The sequence below is a fragment of the Oncorhynchus keta genome, chromosome 35, assembly GCF_023373465.1.
Source record: "Oncorhynchus keta strain PuntledgeMale-10-30-2019 chromosome 35, Oket_V2, whole genome shotgun sequence".
Lineage (NCBI taxonomy): Eukaryota > Metazoa > Chordata > Actinopteri > Salmoniformes > Salmonidae > Oncorhynchus > Oncorhynchus keta.
In genome coordinates this window covers 25,512,791-25,532,360 of record NC_068455.1, presented here as the reverse complement: position 1 = coordinate 25,532,360, position 19,570 = coordinate 25,512,791, and the positions used below count along the sequence as shown (strand labels likewise).

At 42.8% G+C, this 19,570-nt stretch overlaps 1 protein-coding gene across 1 annotated transcript; it reads right to left on the bottom strand.

Moving 5' to 3' along the window:
• Positions 1 to 1,589: 1,589 nt before the first annotated feature.
• Positions 1,590 to 18,556, bottom strand: LOC118368168 (protein LBH-like). Its single transcript, XM_035752007.2, has 3 exons — positions 18,316 to 18,556; positions 10,919 to 11,021; positions 1,590 to 3,583 (listed from the first exon to the last, which is right to left on the bottom strand). The coding sequence occupies exons 1-3, from the start codon at positions 18,342 to 18,344 to the stop codon at positions 3,386 to 3,388; spliced, it is 330 nt and encodes a 109-aa protein (XP_035607900.1). The 5' UTR covers positions 18,345 to 18,556; the 3' UTR covers positions 1,590 to 3,385.
• Positions 18,557 to 19,570: the final 1,014 nt, after the last annotated feature.

Here is a 19,570-nt window from a genome sequence, read left to right as displayed (position 1 = left end):
ATATACCCTCTTAAAACTGACCATCCTACCGATCCTCGACTTCGGTGATGTCATCTACAAAATAGCTTCCGACACTCTACTCAGCAAACTGGATGTAGTTTATCACAGTGCCACCCGTTTTGTCAACAAAGTCCCATATACTACCCAGCACTGCGACCTGTGTGCTCTTGTTGGCTGACCCTCGCTACATATTAGTCGCCAAACCCACTGGCTCCAGTTCATCTAAGTCTTTGCTAGCAAAGCCCCGCCTCATCTCAGCTCACTGGTCACCATAGCAACACACACCCGTAGCACACGATTCAGCAGTTATATTTCACTGGTGATCCCCAAAGCCAACACCTCCTTTGGCCGCCTTTCCTTCCAGTTCTCTGCTGCCAATGACTGGAACGAATTGCAAAAATCACTGAAGCTGGAGGCTTATATCTCCCTCACTAACTTTAAGCATCAGCTGTTAGAGCAGATTACCGATCACTGTACCTGTACACAGCCCATCTGTAAATAGCACACCGGACTATCTCATATTTTCCCCCCTTTTGCAACCCAGTATCTTTACCTGCACATCATCATCTGCACATGTCACTCCAGTGTTTATGCTAAATTGTAATAATTTTGGCACGATGGCCTATTTATTGCCTTACCTCCCTAATCTTACTACATTTGCACACAGTTTATAGATTTTTCGATTATGTTATTGATGGAACGTTTGCGTATCCCATGTGTAACTCTTGTTTGTGTCGCACTGCTTTGCTTTATCTTGGCCAGGAGGTCGCAGTTGTAAGTGAGATCTTGTTCTCAACTGGCCTACCTTGTTAAATAAAGGTGAAATCAAATAAAAACTTATCCCTGCGGTCCCACAGCCTCATTATCAGCCTCTGTGTATTAACTATGCACAGCTTTTTTTCAAGCAAGGAGAGAATGTCAGCTCATTGTTCTGTTTCCAGGAAGTGTCCCAAAGACCTTGGGAGTGCCCCCTGGACAATCTGGGAGGCCCTTGCCCCCCTCAGTCCCACCCCCTTCACTTTGATGGACAGCTCCAGGTACAAGTCAATCAAACTTGACCATGTTACAAACACAAAGCAGTGAATCACCTGTAAAGTGTGCTTTCATAGAGTGTGCTTTCAAACTTTTCATTTGTTCCTGTGAAGTACAAGCATGTGTGTTTTCAGCATTGTACTATGTCACTGTTGCTAGCAACTCATAGCAATCTACGAATACCTTAACTGACTTCAGAATTAGCAATATGCTTCAGTAGGATGTAGAGATTAAATCATTTTAGTGCCTGAGAAGGGAGAGGTTAGAAAACAGGAAGACATGTGGTCTGTGCTGCTATATATATATTATGTACACATGCATCAAGAACAAGGCAAGATAAAGACGCAATGATGTGCAGGAAGTAAAACCAAAGGCACTAGATCCTGTAACCATGGCACGTAAGGGGGATAAAATGTTTTACAAAAGAAGTTTGCTTTCAAGAAACACAATATGATACTCTATAGGGTTACCCCAGAAAAAGTGGATTTTACCCAATAGCAGTGGATCTGCTCTTGCAACCTCTGACATAGCACAAGGAATCAGTCAGACAGTTGAAAGCAAATTCAAATGTTTATTTACAACCTCTGTTCAGAGTAAAGTGGTCTAAATACAAAAAATGACAGCAAAATGGCAGCTAATCTCCCTGAGGTTTACAAAAACTACACAGGACTTGTGGGTGACAGCAGAGAGAGACAAAGAGATATTCTGTACAGAGTTCTAATGCCATGTACAGGGAAATTAAATGTGCGAGAGAGAGAGAGAGAGAGACGTACACAACGCTTCATATACAGTATCATAAATGAAATACATAAGTAGTTTTTTCTCCAGAAAACATGCTTTTAACAATATACATCCTTCCAAGAAGACTGGACATGGAGCTGGTGATGTAGAATATACATAGAGAGCAAAACACCGTTGGTCTTTCAAATGGCATACAAACCAAGTGGCTATTTATGAGACACAATCAATGAGTTAGCCAGCCAACTAACTAACTTTGACAAAGTGACAGACACCGGTAACTGTTTTCAAGATCAGAAAATTAAGCTACTTTTGAGGACTGGTTAATAACAGTGCAGAGTCCATGAACCAATGCCCAATTTTATGAACTGGAAAATTGGAGTTTCAGAAATTTACAAATGTTATCTGGCAAAGTCACTGACCACACATCATGTTATACCTTACTGGTTGAACATTGAGGCTGACATACCCATCATGGATTTCAAAAGAACAGGAAGACTAGATTAGGGAACTCTGAGCTCAGGTGAGAATAACCTAGAACAAATTTTAGTCTCATGAATGTTTTACGACAATAATAAAATAAACCAAATCAACAGTAACCTCAGGTATTGGTTCTGAGGGCAAACATATATTTACATGTCCTTCAGTGAGTCTTCGTCCATTATAGTCACACTGTTGGTTTTAAATCACTACATAATCTCAAATATATTGACTCTTACTGTCCCCAATACCTATCCAATGACATTAGGGGTACACAACAAGAACAAAATAAAAGCACATGAGTGCTTCAGGGCACAACCAGCCTTCATAACATACTGTACATATTATTCATTGTTACAGAAATAGGGAAGCGTTTCCTCTCCTTCCATCTCAGTGTAAAAAACTAGTACTTTACCCAACGGAGACCAAAGGTCTCCTTGTGTTTAGACAGTAACCCCTACTTCCTGTCAACCACCATAATCCACCGAAAGGAACAAAACAAACCCCACCAACCTATGCACAAGCACTGCCTTTTAAAAAGACTGGCAATGGCAATCACAGTCATGTATATTTCAATCCATATACTGAAGGAAAGTATGAAAAACAGAAGTCCGCTTGGGTACCACAGCAGTAGCCTATATGGGTATGAGGAGTCTCTGGAGTCATGTGGCCAGCAGGTTTGACCGAATGGTGTGGGAACTGTAGTATCCTGCAGTACTAGAATTGTCCATAAAGCCCAGAGCTGCTACCGTTTAACTGGGCCTCTATTTTGGGGTTGGTTTAAACTGTGTGTGTGTGTGTGTGTGTGTGTGTGTGTGTGTGTGTGTGTGTGTGTGTGTGTGTGTGTGTGTGTGTGTGTGTGTGTGTGTGTGTGTGTGTGTGTGTGTGTGTGTGTGTGTGTGTGTGTGTGTACTTTCATGCATATGGAGTGTGAGTGTAAGGTAAAGCAACAGAGGTGAAATCTGGAGAGTAGATAAGGTACTGCATATTGCTTCTCTTGAGAGTGATGCTTTGGTGTCAAGGGAAGGAAAGTGAGCATCACTGACATGTGTGCCCCTGTTCAGTCTGAGTGGTTAGGTGCGAGTGGGATCTCCTGCTGGTGTGTGTTGGAGGGTGGGTGGGGTCTGTTTGGCTTCTAGTGCTCGTTGTTCTGCGTCGGCTGTCCAGTTTGGCTTTTGCCATGGTTCTCTTCCTCCTCACAGACAATGAACTCCTCTGGTGGCCAACGCAGCTCACCGCTCTCCACTTCCCCCTCCGTGGGCTCCACTACGATGGACGGCAGGCGGTCTTTCAGCTTACAGCAGCGCTCGAAGTCCGAGGGGTCCGGGAAGATCTGAGGAAAGGACAAAAACACACAGTTAAAGTCCTGGGTGCCCGATCAGTCTTTCATGCGGCTAAATTTAATAGCTTCGAAAGGCATAGTGCCAAAGCTGCTTTTAAGTGCTTACAAATGTGGATATTATATGAGAGCTAATCATAGTATTGCAAGTCTACAGTAAGTTTGTTACAGTCAAGACACAGAGCACATTTTAAGGCACTAGAGCTTTCTCTTAGCTTAACCAAAAGAACACTAGGTGGTAGATATTGACAAGTAAAGTTTATTTGTCATATGCACAGGCTACATGTGACACAGTCAATGAAATGCTTACTTGCAGGTTCACTCTGATAGGATGACTAAATAACCAATAATCCCATGATACTGAAAGCTAAGCAATGGGTATATATCTCTGTGGAGTCTGCTCTTTTTTTATGATTTTGTCTGCAATAAAAGCTAGACCTAAATGGGTTGTGGGTGTACAATGCCAGACTTGCTGAAGAAGAACCCAGGAAGATGTGCAGACTTTTTTGAATCTAAAATGAAGAGCATGAGAGAGAGAGATACTCTGACAATGGATTACAGCCATTCCTAGTCAAAGAACAGCATTTATTTTGCTGTTTGGATGAAGTGGAAGAATATTTTTAGAGCTGCATATTTCAGTGGGAGACATTGGAAGGGGAAAGCGATGTTGCTGTCTGGGCAAAAAGCTCAGTTCAAATAAAGCATTAGATGAGGCTGAGAGGGAGACATAGTGAGAGAGAGGGAGGAAGAGAAGGAGGGAGAGGCAGGAGAGAGAAAGAGTGTCCAAGTCTCCCTGAATACCATGAGAGGGGGGATGAGGAGGAAAAGGACTAAATGTTCTGAAAACTGCCGTGTTTCAGTATGTTTGGCTGCGAGTGCCTGGTGAGTGGGACAGATTTAGCATTTGCATCTTCAGACATCAGCTTGAGTGTGTGCATATGTGGGAGTGAGTATGAATGTTAGTCAGTGCCTGTGTGTGTGAGTATGTGTGTTAGTGCATGTGTGCGCAGGGAGGTTTAGTATCTGCATATCCTTGCCTGTGTTGTGAATGTCTGTGCTGTGAAGGTCTGTGCGTCAGCACCGAGGGGGATGGCAGAGAGTGACCTTGCTATAAGACCCCCAGCAACATCATCACAGCTCAGTTCACTTCCAGCTGCAGGAAATGGCAACACATTGCTAGCGAGGCACAATGACAGCTATTTTGGGTTGTGGTAGGGTGGGGGTAGGGGGGGTGATAGGAGCTTTGGGCGATCAGGAATCACTCAAGTGCAGACTCCAAATGAATCTGCTGCAGAGAAGCCCTCACCTCCGTAACCAACATCCAGTTACTTTGCTCTATAAATGCCTCCATGCTTCATTGTTTTGCAGAATTTTTTCTACAGCAACTCTCAAACATGGGGGTTATTCCAAAATGTAAGGCTGTGTTGCCTAACAGTCAGAGATGCAGTTGGCATTCAGGTGATGGACTCACAAATTGTATCAAAGTCAACATGTAATCCAAGATGCCGTAGCAGTCAGAAGTCTTTGTCCTGTCCCTTGTATATATCGCTTTACATGTTTTTATTCGTATATCTTTTAAAAATATTTTGCTAAACCTCAACTTCTAAATACTCTCCTGCAACCCGCCTCACCCAATGTGGCATGGATCCGCCCCCAAAGGTATTTATATTTACTTCGGATCTGGAATCCCTCAACTGAAGCTAGCCAGCTACCAGCTATCAGTCAGCAAACCATTGCTAGCGTTCATCAGCTAACCTTTAGCTCGGAAAGCTCTCGCCAGTTCGAACAACGTGACTCTAACCAGAGCATAACGAACCTATTATTTATTTACCCCCCTCCCCCCCCCATATCCCCGGATTCCTACCGCAAACTGAACATTTTCATCTGGATCTTCGCAACTAGCTCACCGCAATCCCGGGTGACTACTCCTGGCTAGCGTTTACATCCCTGAGCGAGCACCAATTAGCCTGAAGCTATCCCGGCCAGGGTTCCTGTGCTACCACCGAAGCCTACTCCTGGGGTACAATTATCCGGACCCCTTCTACTGCCCCATTCCGCTAACTGCTAGCACGCCTGCCCCGGTCTGCTAACTGCTAGCTTGCCTGCCCCGGTCTGCTAACTGCTAGCTTGCCTGCCCCGGTCTGCTAACTGCTAGCTTGCCTGCCCCGGTCTGCTAACTGCTAGCCCCTGCTAACTGCTTGCTTGCTAACTCAGTCTACTAACTGCTAGCTTGCTTAGCCCCAGCCTACTAACTGTTAGCATCGGCCTGCTAACTGTTTGAATCACCGTGTCCCCAGTCAGCTCAACCACTCACTGGACCCATATGTTCCCTTGGCTACGCATGCCTCTCTAATATCAATATGCTTCGTCCATTACTGTCCTGGTTAGTGATTACTGTCTTATTTCACTGTAGTGCCTCTAGCCCTGCTCAATATGCCATAAACCATGTTGTTCCACCTCCTACATATGCGACGACATCACCTGGTTTAAACATCTCTAGAGACTATATCTCTCTCATCATTACTCAATGCCTAGGTTTACCTCCAATGTACTCACATCCTACCTTACCTTTGTCTGTACACTATGCCTTGAATATATGCTATCGTGTCCAGAAACCTGCTCCTTTTACTCTCTGTTCAGAATGTGCTAGACGGCCAGTTCGTATCGCCTTTAGCCGTACCCTTATCCTACTTCTCCTCTGGTGAAGTGGAGGTTAATCCAGGTCCTGCAGTGCCTAGCTCCACTCCCAACTCCCAGGTGCTCTCATTTGTTGACTTCTGTAACCGTAAAAGCCTTGGTTTCATGCATATTAACATTAGAAGCCTACTCCCTAAGTAAATCCACTATAATTGAGAATGTCAATAAGCATTTCTCTACGGCTGGCCATGCATTCCACCTGGCTATCCCTACCCCGGTCAACTGCCCGGCACCCTCCACAGCAACCCGCCAAAGCCCTCACCATTTCTCCTTCACCCAAATCCAGATAGCTGATGCTCTGAAAGAGCTGCATAATCTGGACAAGTACAAATCAGCTGAACTAGACAATCTGGACCCTCTCTTTCTAAAATTATCTGCCGAAATTGTTGTGACCCCTATTACGAGCATGTTCAACCTCTCTTTCGTATCGTCTGAGATTCCCAAAGTTTGGAAAGCTGCCACGGTCATCACCCACTTCAAAGGGGGAGACACTCTAGACCCAAACTGCTACAGACCTATATCTAACCTACCCTGTCTTTCTAAGGTCTTCGAAAGCCAAGTTAACAAACAGATTACCAACCATTTCAAATCCCACCGTACCTTCTCCGCTATGCAATCTGGTTTCAGAGCTGGTCATGGATGCACCTCAGCCATGCTCAAGGTCCTAAACGACATCATAACCAACATTGATAAGAGACATTACTGTGCAGCCGTATTCGTCGACCTAGCCAAGGCTTTTGACTGTCAATTAACATTCTTATTGGCAGACTCGACAGCCTTGGTTTCTCAAATGATTGCCTCACCTCATTTACAAACTACTTCTCTGATCGATTTGACACTGAACTCTGAGGGCCTGTTGTCCGGACCTCTGGCAGTCTCTATGGGTGTGCCACAGGGTTCAATTCTCAGGCCGACTCTCTTTTCTGTAAACATAAATGACGTTGCTATTGCTGCTGGTGATTCTCTGATCCACCTCTACGCAGGCAACACCATTCTGTATACTTCTGGCCACTCTTTGGAAACTGTTAACTTAACCTCCAGACGAGCTTCAATGCCATACAACTCTCCTTCCGTGGCCTCCAACTGCAAGTTAAACTAAATGCATGCTATTCAATCGATCACGGCCCGCACCTGCTCGCCCGTCCAGCATCACTACTCTGGCCGGCTCGGACTTAGAATACGTGGACAACTACCTGGGTGTCTGGTTAGACTGTAAACTCTCCTTCCAGACTCACATTAAGCATCTCCAATCCAAAATTAAATCTAGAATCGGCTTCCTATATCGCAACAAAGCATCCTTCACTCATGCTGCCAAACATACCCTCGTAAAACTGACCATCCTACCGATCCTCGACGTCTGTGATGGAAGCTATTTTATAGATGACAACACTACTCAACAAACTGGATGCAGTCTATCCCAGTACCATCCGTTTTGTCACCAAAGCCCCATACACTACCCACCATTGCGACCTGTACGCTCTCGTTGGTTGGCCCTCGCTTCATACTCATCACCAAACCCATTGGCTACAGGTTATCTACAAGTCTCTGCTAGGTAAAGCCCCACCTAATCTCAGCTCACTGGTCACCATAGCAGCACCAACTTGTAGCACGTGCTCCAGCAGGTATATCTCACTGGTCACCCCCAAAGCCAATTCCTACTTTGGTCATCTTTCCTTCCAGTTCTCTGCTGCCCATGACTGGAACGAACTGCAAAAATCTCTGAAGCTGGAGACTCACATCTCCCTCACTAGCTTTAAGCACCAGCTGTCAGAGCAGCTCACAGGTCACTGCACCTGTACATAGCACATCTGTAAACAGCCCATCTACCTACCTACCTCATCCCCATACTGTATTTATTTATCTTGCACCCCAGTATCTCTACCTGCACATTAATCTTCTGCCGATCTACCATTCCAGTGTTTAATTACTATATTGTAATTACTTTGCCACAATGGCCTATTTATTTCCTTAACTTACCTCATTGGCACTCACTGTATATAGACTTTTTGTTTTCTTTTGTTCTACTGTATTATTGACTGTATGTTTTGTTAATTCCATGTGTAACTCTGTTGTGTGTCGAATTGATGTGCTTTATCTTGGCCAGGTCGCAGTTGCAAATGAGAACTTGTTCTCAACTAGCCTACCTGGTTAAATAAAGGTGAAATAAAAAAATGTCAAAAATAAAAACAGTACATTTTGAGAAGGAGCCCCCTGAGGGGGAAGAGGCATTATCGTGCCCTCTTCAAGACTGTGGACCATGATAGATCCTTAGTGATGTGGACTGAGGAATTTTAAGCTCTCGACCCACACCACTACAGCCCTGTCGATGTGAATGGGGACGTGTCAGCCCTGTATTCCACGAGCAGCTCCTTTGTCTTTGTGACGTTGAGGTTGTTGTCCTGGCACCACACAGCCAGTTCTCTGACCTCCTCCCTATAGTCTCATTGGCATCGTTGATCAGGCCTTACACCGGTGTCGTCTGCAAACTTAATGGTGTTGGAAGTCGTGCGCGGCCATGCAGTCATGGGTGAAGAGGGACTACAGCAGGGGACTAAGCACACTCCCATGAGAGGCCCGCGTGTTAAGGGTCAGCGTGGTGGATGTGTTGTTTCCTACCCTTACCACCCAGGGGCGTCCCGTTAAGAAGTCCAGGATCCAGTTGCAGAGAGAGGTGTTCAGATCCAGGGTCCATAGCTTAGTGTTGACCTTGGGGTCACTATGTTTTTGAATGCAGAGATGTAGTCAATGAACAGCATTTTCACATAGGTGTTCCTTTTGTCCAAGTGGGAAAGGGCAGTGTGGAGTGCAATAGAGATCGCGTCATCTGTGGATCTGAGCAATGACCAGTCTTTCAAAGAATTTAATGGCTACAGATGCGAGTGCAATGGGGCGATAGCCATTTAGACATTACCTTGGCGTTCTTGGGCGCAGGGACTATATCGATCTGCTTGAAATATGTAGGCTTTACAGACTGGGTCAGGGAGGGGTTGAAAATGTTAGTAAAGACACTTGTCAACTGGTCAACGCATGCTCCGGGTACAAGTCCTGGTAATCCGTCTAGCCCTTGGCTACAGAGCGCATGATCACAGTCATCCGTAACAGCTGGAGCTCTCACGCATGGTTGAGTGTTGCTTGCCTCAAAGTGAGTATAGATGGCATTTACTCGTCTGGTGCCCCACTCCTTGAAAGTGGTAGGTCGCCTTTAGCTCAGTGTGGCTGTTGCCTTTAACCCATGGCTTCTGTTTGGGATATTACGTACGGTCGGTCATGTAGTAGATGACAATGTTAATGCACTTATTATTGAAGCCGGTGACTGATGTGGTAAACTCATGGATGAGTCTTGAAACATATTCCAGTCTGTGCTAGCGAAACAGTCCTGTAGCTTAACATCCGCTTCATGGGCTCACATCACTGGTACTTCCCATTTGAGTTTTTTTTCTTGTAAGCAGGAATCAGTAGGATATGGTCAGATTTGTCACATACAGGGCGAGGCAGAGCTTTGGATGAGTCTCTGTGTATGGAGTACATGTGATCTGTTTTTTTCACCTCTAGTTGCACAGGTGACATGCTGGTAGAAATGAGGTTTCCTGCATTAAAATCACCAGCCACTAGGAGTGCTGCCTCCTAGTGGCCTCACAGGACAGACACAGCTTGGGTGTAAATTGTGAGAGGAAGGCAGCCCACCTTCCTAAAGGGTCAGTCTGCATCATCTGGGTCTCTGACACGTAGTCACAGACACTCATAAAGGAGTGGTTTAGCCTTAAAATGTCTCAGATTCTTTCCAAACAATAAAACTTGTCAAGGCCACCTGATGGCCTGCTACTCAGAAAGTTGCCCAGCTGTAAGTTTTATTGTCGTGACATGCTATCAGTCCCCCACAGTAAAGACCGGAAGATTCAACTAACTCCTTTTCATGTCCTTTGCATTTTTTAAAAAGTCTGTGCAATCATCTCGAACTCCCTGCAAAGCTACACTCCATCTCAAGGCAAATAGATTTTTTTTTCTTAAATATCCCCCCCTTGAAATCCCCCAAAAAGGTTGTTTGCATAACTTGTTACAACAATAATAATGCTAATGATTAGACCTCCTGGTTAGAAAACAAACCTCTCCTTACCCATGGTCCCCTGGGTGAGCTGCTTACATTAAGAACCATGATGGAACATGCAGCCCTGTCCTTAATCCAACCTCAATCTTTTGTTAAAAATCCAAGACCATTTTTGGGTTACTAATAGTGGCAAGGACTTTGAACAGGGACGTGTACCATAAACCAATTAAAACTAGTTCACCCTCTGCCTCCTAGTTTGGCTTCCCCCTTATAAAAGGGATCTATAGTGTGACCATTTTACTCGTATATGTGCCTAAATATTTCCCTGTGCGACCTGGAATTTGTATTAAGCAGTACCAGAGTGCCTAAAAAAAATAAAAGTAGGATTCTAGCTTTATTACATCAAATATTTTTAAGTGTGCTCCTATATTTCTCTGTGTGCTTAGATTTTCCAACTTAAGCATACAAGTACTTCTTGTAAAAACAGTCAGCGTAGAGCCCTGCCCTTATGGGTTATATACCATGATTTTGCTGCAAACCAATTTCCCTTTAGGATAAAAACGGGTGTTAGTATGTGTGTTAGTTACCTGGAAAGAGAGCCGGTCCTTGCTGGGGCTGAGCCTTATGTCCTCCATGGGGGTGCTACTGATCATCACCTCAGTCATGTCTCCGCCCGGCACAAACACTGGGCTGGACAGAGACAAGGGAAAGGACTGGGTTATTCCACCATTCAGGATCCAATATCAGTCCCAAACTTTCACACTGAGGAGCAGAATACAATGATTTCAAATTCCGTAGGAAGCACCATTTTCTTGTTTTTAATTTACTGATAGCCAGGGCACAATCCAACACTCAAACATAATTTACAAACAAAGCATGTGTATTTAGTGAGTCCGCCAGATCAGAGACAGTAGGGATGACCAGGGATGGTCTATTGATAAATGGGTGAACTGAATCATTTTCCTGGCCTGCTAACCATTCAAAATGTAACAAGTACTTTTGGGTGTCAGGGAAATTGTAAAAATTACATTATTTTCTTTAGGAATGTAGTAAAAGTTGTCAAAAATATAAGTAGTAAAAAAATTAAAACTACTTAAATATTTTTACTTGAGTACTTTAACATCAATGCAGAGCCGGTACATGTGTCCCAATCATAGTGCTGTACAAGAGGCCGCATAATGGAGAACGGATAGGTTGGTGCAATATCATTTACATGTAGCTATTACTTTGGCAAGTGTTATGCAAATTAATCCTATCAGCGAGAATGACAGAGTACAACTTTCAGTCATGTAGTTGCATGAGATTTGGCCCTTTGGTATTATTTTTGCAATGAAAAAGCTACACATAAGCCTTGTTCAGTATTTTGTTTAGTCTCTATGCATGCTTTTGCTTTCATTTTGTCTGACCACTGATAGGCTCTGCAGCATACATTTGGTGCACTGCAAAGCTACACCACCACTGATATGTGGTTTGCATTGGGTAGCCATATCTAAATACGGTACAAGGTATGCTTCAACTAGGAGAGAGGGGACACAGTCATAGCGAGAATGCATTGTGGGCGTGCAGTGCAATTTGACTGGGACCGAAAACATTCAATTTTAGTTGAAGTAAGGCGCACTGTATATGCACTGTAAGAAATAACTGAACAGGAGGATTGAACTGAGGTACTATGTGGGAGGAAATATATTCTTGGGACGTTTGAGAACCAAGACGGCAGCCGAGCAGAGCGAGAATCTCAAGCTTTCTATTTCAAGTCTGGTGGCACAGCGGCCAGTGTCCACAGGACTGCGGTCAGGGTGGCCAACCCACCATAGGGGACAGGAAACAGAACATAGATCACAACCTGCCTCAGATGAGCAGAACAAGAACAGACTTGTTCTTGCCATTAACCTCCTTTTACAGTAGAAACTGAAGGTTTAGTGGTTAATCATGTGAACATAACACAGCCATGACCAATGAAACATTTTAGGTAAAACCAATGAAGTGCACTTCAAAAAAGGAGCCTACATTATTTTCATATACATGTTGCTCCGGATGGATTCTTCGTCTCAACTTCATCTTAAAAGCTCTCTTTTCCAAATATTTGTCAAGTTGCCTCTGAGGTATTTTGACAGTACTGCTATGTACAATGTCAGACAAGACCCTGAACTGGACTTCAAGACTCTTTATGGAGAAATCAACAGTGGAACCTCAGTGACACTTTCAGTTTGTAAACTTTCTGTGATCGGAAAATGAAAATGTTTTCACCATAAGAGATTGTGGGCAAAAATAGAGATGTGTCGTATGACTCATAGTTTGCCACTCACTCATGTCCCTTCACTGCTTTGTTGAATTCTTTCGAAGACATCCATGTTTATTATTCAAGAACCTATTAATCCCCACACAGTAAAGATAAGACAGTCTGCAGTGGGAATCAAGACCTTTCATCAAAAGTGTTCCCTCATAGTCTGATTGGAGAAAAACAAATGGAGATCAACAACCATTCTTTCATTCTATGGGGATTAAGTTAAAGATTAACTCTTTAAATTTATGTCAATCCAAAAATAGCAAATAAAGCCCTTAGGCCATCCACATTTTCCAACACGTCACTTTCATGTAAAAAGGCTTGGCCTTATGGTACCACAATAAAAAGGTAGAGGTGGATGTATTCATTCCTTAGAATAAGGGACAAAGCTCCTATACATTATATAGTTAATCTATCCTGAATCTGTCAGAAAGAAAAAGTCAATTGCTTCAAACTGAAAAGGAGAGATGCTGTGTAAATTGATTTTTTTCACACAACACATTGCCACACCCTGAAGCAATGGCTACTGCTGTTTAACAATCAATATTTCCATTTCCAAATTTGCATACCATGTGTCACATTCAAATTGGGAGAAGGAAAACTATTTGTGCAGGTGGGGGCCACAGGGGGAAAGCACAAGCCAAGACCCAATGGCAGAATAGGTTTCTGGAATCTTCTCACACGTTCACAAACTAGTCGACCTGGTTCAACGACAACAATAGCAGGAAATCTAAAAATAAAAACTAGTCCAAAGGATATGCAAGGTTGTATGTGGAAAATATGTCAAAAGACCCATTTCATTCTTGAGACAGGAGAGAGGGTAAGCCAGAGACACATGGAGTGGGATGGACATTGACTGGTGACAGCACAGACCTGTGCAGAAGTGCGGGGAGAAAGATAAACACTCTGCCTTTGCCAGTCATATTTCTGCTCGGGGATCGTATAAACATCCTGCTCAGCTAAGAATAACAGAACATCGTCCTAATAGAACAAAGGGGCACAATGAGAAGTGGAGGAACACATGTACTGTAACAATTCAACCAGTGAGAGAACATACCATTAAAATCCATTACTGCTAAAAGTTTCTGCCCGATGTTACAAAACATGTCCTTTTTTTTTCAAAAAAGAATGTGAGAAGTGTCCTCAAGGAGCCATGTTAAGTGTTCTGTAGAATTAAACAACTCCAAATGCATAAAGATAATGATTAACATGGGCTATGCAGTTAAGAAACACTTCACAAGTTCATTGTGCATTCGTTGGCCTTTGTGCCAACTAATGTAGAGGCCAAGAGGTGAAATATTGTGCATTCCTACTTCTACCCTGGCAACACCCATCAAAGTACAAATTAATCCTAAAAGGGCACCACAAATTCTATAATGACCACTGCCAAAGATCAGTTAAGGCACTTAAGGACACATTTACTCAAAACCACTTTAAAAGTATCTTAATCTTAGACCAGGATTGGCCTGAGATGACTCCTTTGACTATTGCCAAGTAGAACTTCTGTCTGGACTTGCTGTTCCATCTTCCATGGGCATGCAACATGACCAGGTACTGGCCAGCTTGGCACTTCAGTGACTATCTTTAGCACTGTCAACAGAAACAACTAGGCCTACATACTGTACACAGTCACATGTTCATATGGACTAATGCCAGTCTTATGTGGGCTAATGCCATTCCTATGTGGGCTAATGCCAGTCCTAGATACATTCCAGTCAGAGGTCTGGCATGGGCATGAGACGGGGCATCTCAGACTGACACGTGTCCTGCTAAATAAATAAAACTAAGGATCACAGAGGTTGACTGCTGCTTTGGCTGATCATTAGAGCATGTGTGAAGGTCTGTCTGTCCAACATTAAATTTACAGTGTCAAATATATTTTTAGAAGAATCTGTGGTGAGGACAGTGTGACGACTCCAATTCCTGGATCGATGCCAGTCAGGATTTGTTCTTTAGGGTAGGTATCTCTACAAAGCTGCACATTCCCATCAACTCTAAATGGTAAATTACTCAGTAACTAAAAATAAAATTACCCTACCCTCTATGCTGTATCATCCTCCAAGTGTGTATGGTATGGAAACGAATTGAGGACACATTGTTCTACAGTCTTGCCAAGTCATCTGCCAGTCTGTGCTGACAGAGACAAAATGTATATCCCCATAGCAATGCGACCCGGTGCACACGATAGGATATTACGTCTTGCATAATTAACACTGTTTCCCCTCTACTCCTCCCGAGTCTCGCTATGTGCATTATACATCTGAGGAGGCTTGGTGAAAAGGCGAAGTTGCTGCTGAGATTCCATACCAACACAGGGAGGTAACACTATTTGTATAGTCCATCTGTAGATGTTCTACAGACTATCTTTTCTAGCTACTTTTAAAAAATTAAACATGTCGCAAGAGATCTTTCAAATAGACAAATTCTTCTCTTCTCCACTCCCCTGCAACTCTTCACTGGGTCCTTATTGTACAAGAGAAAGTAGCACACTGTTTTCTGTCAATATACAGTACCTGGTAAAATAATTGTTAATAAAAACTATGGGGGGGCCCACATAAAATCTGTGATTTGTTTTCCAAATGATGTTCCCAGTACAAATTGCTGAATTATTATTTTTTCTTCACTCAAATGAACAATTGTTCATAGAAAAACAACAAAATTGGATGTTGAGTGTCAATGATTAAATCATATGAGAATACAATTTACAATTTTAAAGAAAATGAAGACATTTAGATGAGAGTGCAATTCCCCTTTAATCTGTCCCTTTAATTGCGCATCTAGGGAGTGAGGAATATGCAGTCTAGCCATGGTTCTGTACCACTGCTGCTCATTTAATGGCAACGTTTGCAAATAACACTACTTCGCAGTTAACATTTAATTGAGAAGGTTTTGGGTAAGGTATCTCTGTCAACCCACCAGACGGTTATCACATCAACTGGCTCCACACGGAGTCATAGACAAATGTGCGTACCACACAGGCAGACAGGCAATACTGATGGAAATTAATTGCCGGATAATATTTTTAAACCAATAGTGGCTAACCAGGGATGGGATCATGTCAAAGTTCCATTGATTAGACATTAGTTGGGAGCTTGCAGTGTCTGATACTTGTGAGATTGGTTTATGGCAGTTGGCAGTGGAACACGTGAAAATTGTATTTACTTTCAGAATTGTTTGGCGAACTACTCATAGGTGAGCTGCAAGCTACTGGTAGCAAGCGATCGACCTGTTGGAGACCTGTGATCTACACTAACATTTCAATTAACTATCCTCACCTTGCCCCTAACCCTTATTCTAAACCTAACCGCAGGGTCGGCTCTAGCTTTTTTGGGGCCCTAAGCGAGATTTGGTTGGGGGCCCCTCCCCACCTCACAGGTTCAACATATTAGTGGCCCCCCCTCGACAGCGGAGAGAAATATTTACATTTTAAAACCTTGTCCCACGTGTGTTCCAAATATCTCTAACGGTCAACCCAACGTGAGTTTTATGCACGTGATGTCAGAATGCACTCCCTGTTCTCATGTAATTTACATGGAAGTAGCCCATTTCAGTGTTGCCGACAATTTATGTTCGAGGGTTTATTGAACTGGACAAACTTCCCTCTTCGAGGAGAAGTGTTCCCCATTTTTTCCTTCTGCGCATCAAGTATGTAGACATTTGCATAATCTTGCATGATCCGACACATTTTCTGGATGGCACTCGCATTGCCCCCATTGTTGTTACATATGAGAAACTGCTGATGCACAACCAAATTTCCAACTTGCACTGTGTGTATTCTACTATTCTAAGAAGACTGCTTATGCCTGGAGCTGGATTTCCCTGCCTAACAGTAACCTTAGCAAGCAGTTTCTCATCAATATAGCTTGTTGATAGCATGACCAGCTGTAAAATGGAAAATCCGGACTATCCAAATTAAAAAGTGTGACCGCTGGGCTGCCTGGCGACCGGTCAAATCACACAACCTGGAGGCGTGTGTGTGTGTGTGTGTGTGTGTGTGTGGGGGGGGGGGGGCAATCAATCTCTCTGAAAAGTGTTGGAATTAATGGGCCATATCCAGATTTCTGCTCCAGCCCATAGGCTTCCTAGCTGAGCTCAGCCTTCTCAGAACATAGGAAACACTGTTACTGTGTTACTGACTGGACAGAACATGGTAAACTTTAGGTCCAGCTCCAGCACAACTTGAGTCCAAAATTCCAAGGTGCCAAAGCAGAGGCATTTGATCCACAAATGACCTGATCACTTTATAGGAGAATTACATGTTGTTCTTGTTTCAAGAGTTCAAACATGTAAAAAGAAAAAGAAAGAAATTAAAGTTAAGAGGTCTTCCTGTTTACCAGGGTTGAGATAGTGTGAGTCATCACTCACCTACAAGTATAATACCCATAAATGCAACAACTGGCCCTGGCAAAACATTGAAAGCTATCAAATGGCTCCCATGGGACTGCACTTATGACTTATAACATGATAAACCTGAAACAACTTTTTTTCCTGCAGTGAGCTTTGAAAAATAAACTGCAAAGTGCTATATTAGGCAGCAATGCATGGGGAAACAATAAGAGATCTTAGCAAAAGGGTCCCCCATGTAGCAGTGGTATCTGAAGAACAGCGCAGCACACAAAGCGGAGACGAGAAGCTTTGTGGTTACTGTAAGTCACAGGGTCTTCACTTCCTGGTGCACGCAAACAGACTTGCAGAGTAAAAAAATAATAATAATAAAAAAGAAGCAAAAAAATGTATTGCAATCCTTAATGCAATGTTACAAGCCTATATGGAGGTCGGAGTACCCAGAGTAAAATGGAGAGATTGAGTCACAGGCCTCCTCTGGGTGATAGATGGACTGTCAATGGGTTAAGAACCTCATTCCACCTCCCTCTATTGCACCCCACCACAATAGCTCACCAATAAAAGGTCAATTGTCTAACCACTAAAGGTCAAACAATGTGAAACAGTAGTGGTTGAACAGTTCCATATCATTGCTTGACGAGAAACCAAGGTAAGCTCATGTTATTACTTCTGCAATTATCAGTAGTTTGACTAAAAGACATTGCATCGCGAAACATTAGGTTGCCAATCTAGGATGTGCATGTTGACGTTTATTTTCATGAATCTTGCCCTGGAGGCAGAACTGAGTGATTTCGGCTAGATGTCAAAATGTATTATATTGTAAAAATGATTGAAAACAAAAAAATGTGCATTTGGTTTAAGGTTAGGTTTCAAATCCAGTTATGACTTGGTGGCTGTGCGTTAACCTGCTTATGATGTCCCCTTATGAAAGGAAAAGGGTCAACCTCAGACATGGCACCTGGATAAAGAGTCGTGGAGGACAGCTTGACACCTGTCACCATTTCAAAAACAGACCTCCAAAAATGTGGAGTGCTTTGTTTGTTATCTGACCTTTCTTTCAGGTGGCGTTATAAAGGTTCTAAAACAAAAACAACGCCACTGACTGCAGCCGGACACATTCAAGAGCGCAGTTGAAATGGTTTGAAGCAGTACATACTTTCTTTTTATTTACATACATTCTTCCAAGGATCTTAGTTTTCTATTGATTATACCAGTTATGGCCATTAGCAAATATAAAGGCAATGCTAAAAAGCACATAGGCTACATGCAATAATGAAACTTTATCCCCAAATGTTTCATCAACATCGAACTGAAGTCTCGGGTGTAAAAAATATACATGACAAAAATCATACTTACCAGTATATTTGGTCAGAATATACAGACATGAATTCACACGTGCAGTTGATTATGATTATTAAGGAATTACTTCGATATTGACGCCTTCTTTAAAAAAAAAAAACGTTCCGTCTGTCACACATAAATTAAAAGCGAGCGTTTGGAAAGAAAAGCAGTACTCGAAGCTGAGTCGTGACCTTGGTTAAGCAAACAGCTCTCGTGTATTTTGCCTTTTTTATATCTCGACTAGGGGATATTACATTTTATATAAGAGGCGTGTACTGTCACTGCAGACACACCCCCTTCACACGGGCTCCAAATTCTTCAATGGCAGCAGGATCACTACGGACCAATCAAAGGACAGGTGCCACGTACCCGCGGTGACGATGGCAAGGGATAAACAATTTCGTTAAAAAAAGAAACCATAAATGATACTGCGTCATGCTCTTCATCAGAGAGGATGAGTGAAAGCAAGAGGTTTCACTCGCGCCAAAATACGTTAAAAAAAATTCAAAAAGAACCACAATGCATTTCTATGGGTTTATTTTGGACCTGAACTCGTCTCCTTATTTTGGACCTGAACTTGTCGCATTTGGGACAACGATTACCATTGTTTATCTTCATTGATAAGTCACTAAGGCAATATGAAATTAAGCCGAATGAACAAAAAATAGTCACAACATTGTCTACTTATTTCTCACTTTCATAACGATTTATATTATGTAACAGAATATCCAAGTGTTTATGTCCAAAGAAATATACATTTGTTTTTCAATTATTGCAAGTATATTTGCATAACTGGAGGGGTTGATGATACGGCACCAGAGCAGGAAATGAAGCTCTTTTTCTGAATACATTGACATACAAATGTCACCGGTTAAGACCAAGAAACCCGGAATGCAGATTTTAGGCTAAACAATACTGAAAATGTTAAGATCACAAGTCATCAGAGGTTGCCTATATGCAATATTTACAAGACCATGTAAAGGTTAAAGCTGGGGCATGTCAAATTATACAGTCCTCTCTAGCCCTGCGACATAGCAAGCATTTGGCAGACTATTAAGTTCTGTGTGTATGTATTTTATCACCACCTTGTGGCCGTAATTATTTTAACTGACCCGTAATTATTCTAGCTGACTGTTCCCCATAACCTCAAAATAAGGTAATTGAAAGTGTGCAAAGCCTTCATGGAATCGAAAAGTTGGACAGCATATGTATTGACAGGCTGACATTTTTATTGCAACATGTTTTAGAGGGGCATCTTTTCTGAAATTCA

Coding starts and splice junctions, on each gene's coding strand:
- LOC118368168 (XM_035752007.2), bottom strand. CDS start 18,344: ATGTCTGTATATTCTGACCAAATATACTG. Junction 11,022..18,315: donor TATTCTGACCAAATATACTG/GTAAGTATGATT, acceptor GTCTCTGTCCAG/CCCAGTGTTTGTGCCGGGCG. Junction 3,584..10,918: donor AGGACCGGCTCTCTTTCCAG/GTAACTAACACA, acceptor TCCTTTCCTCAG/ATCTTCCCGGACCCCTCGGA.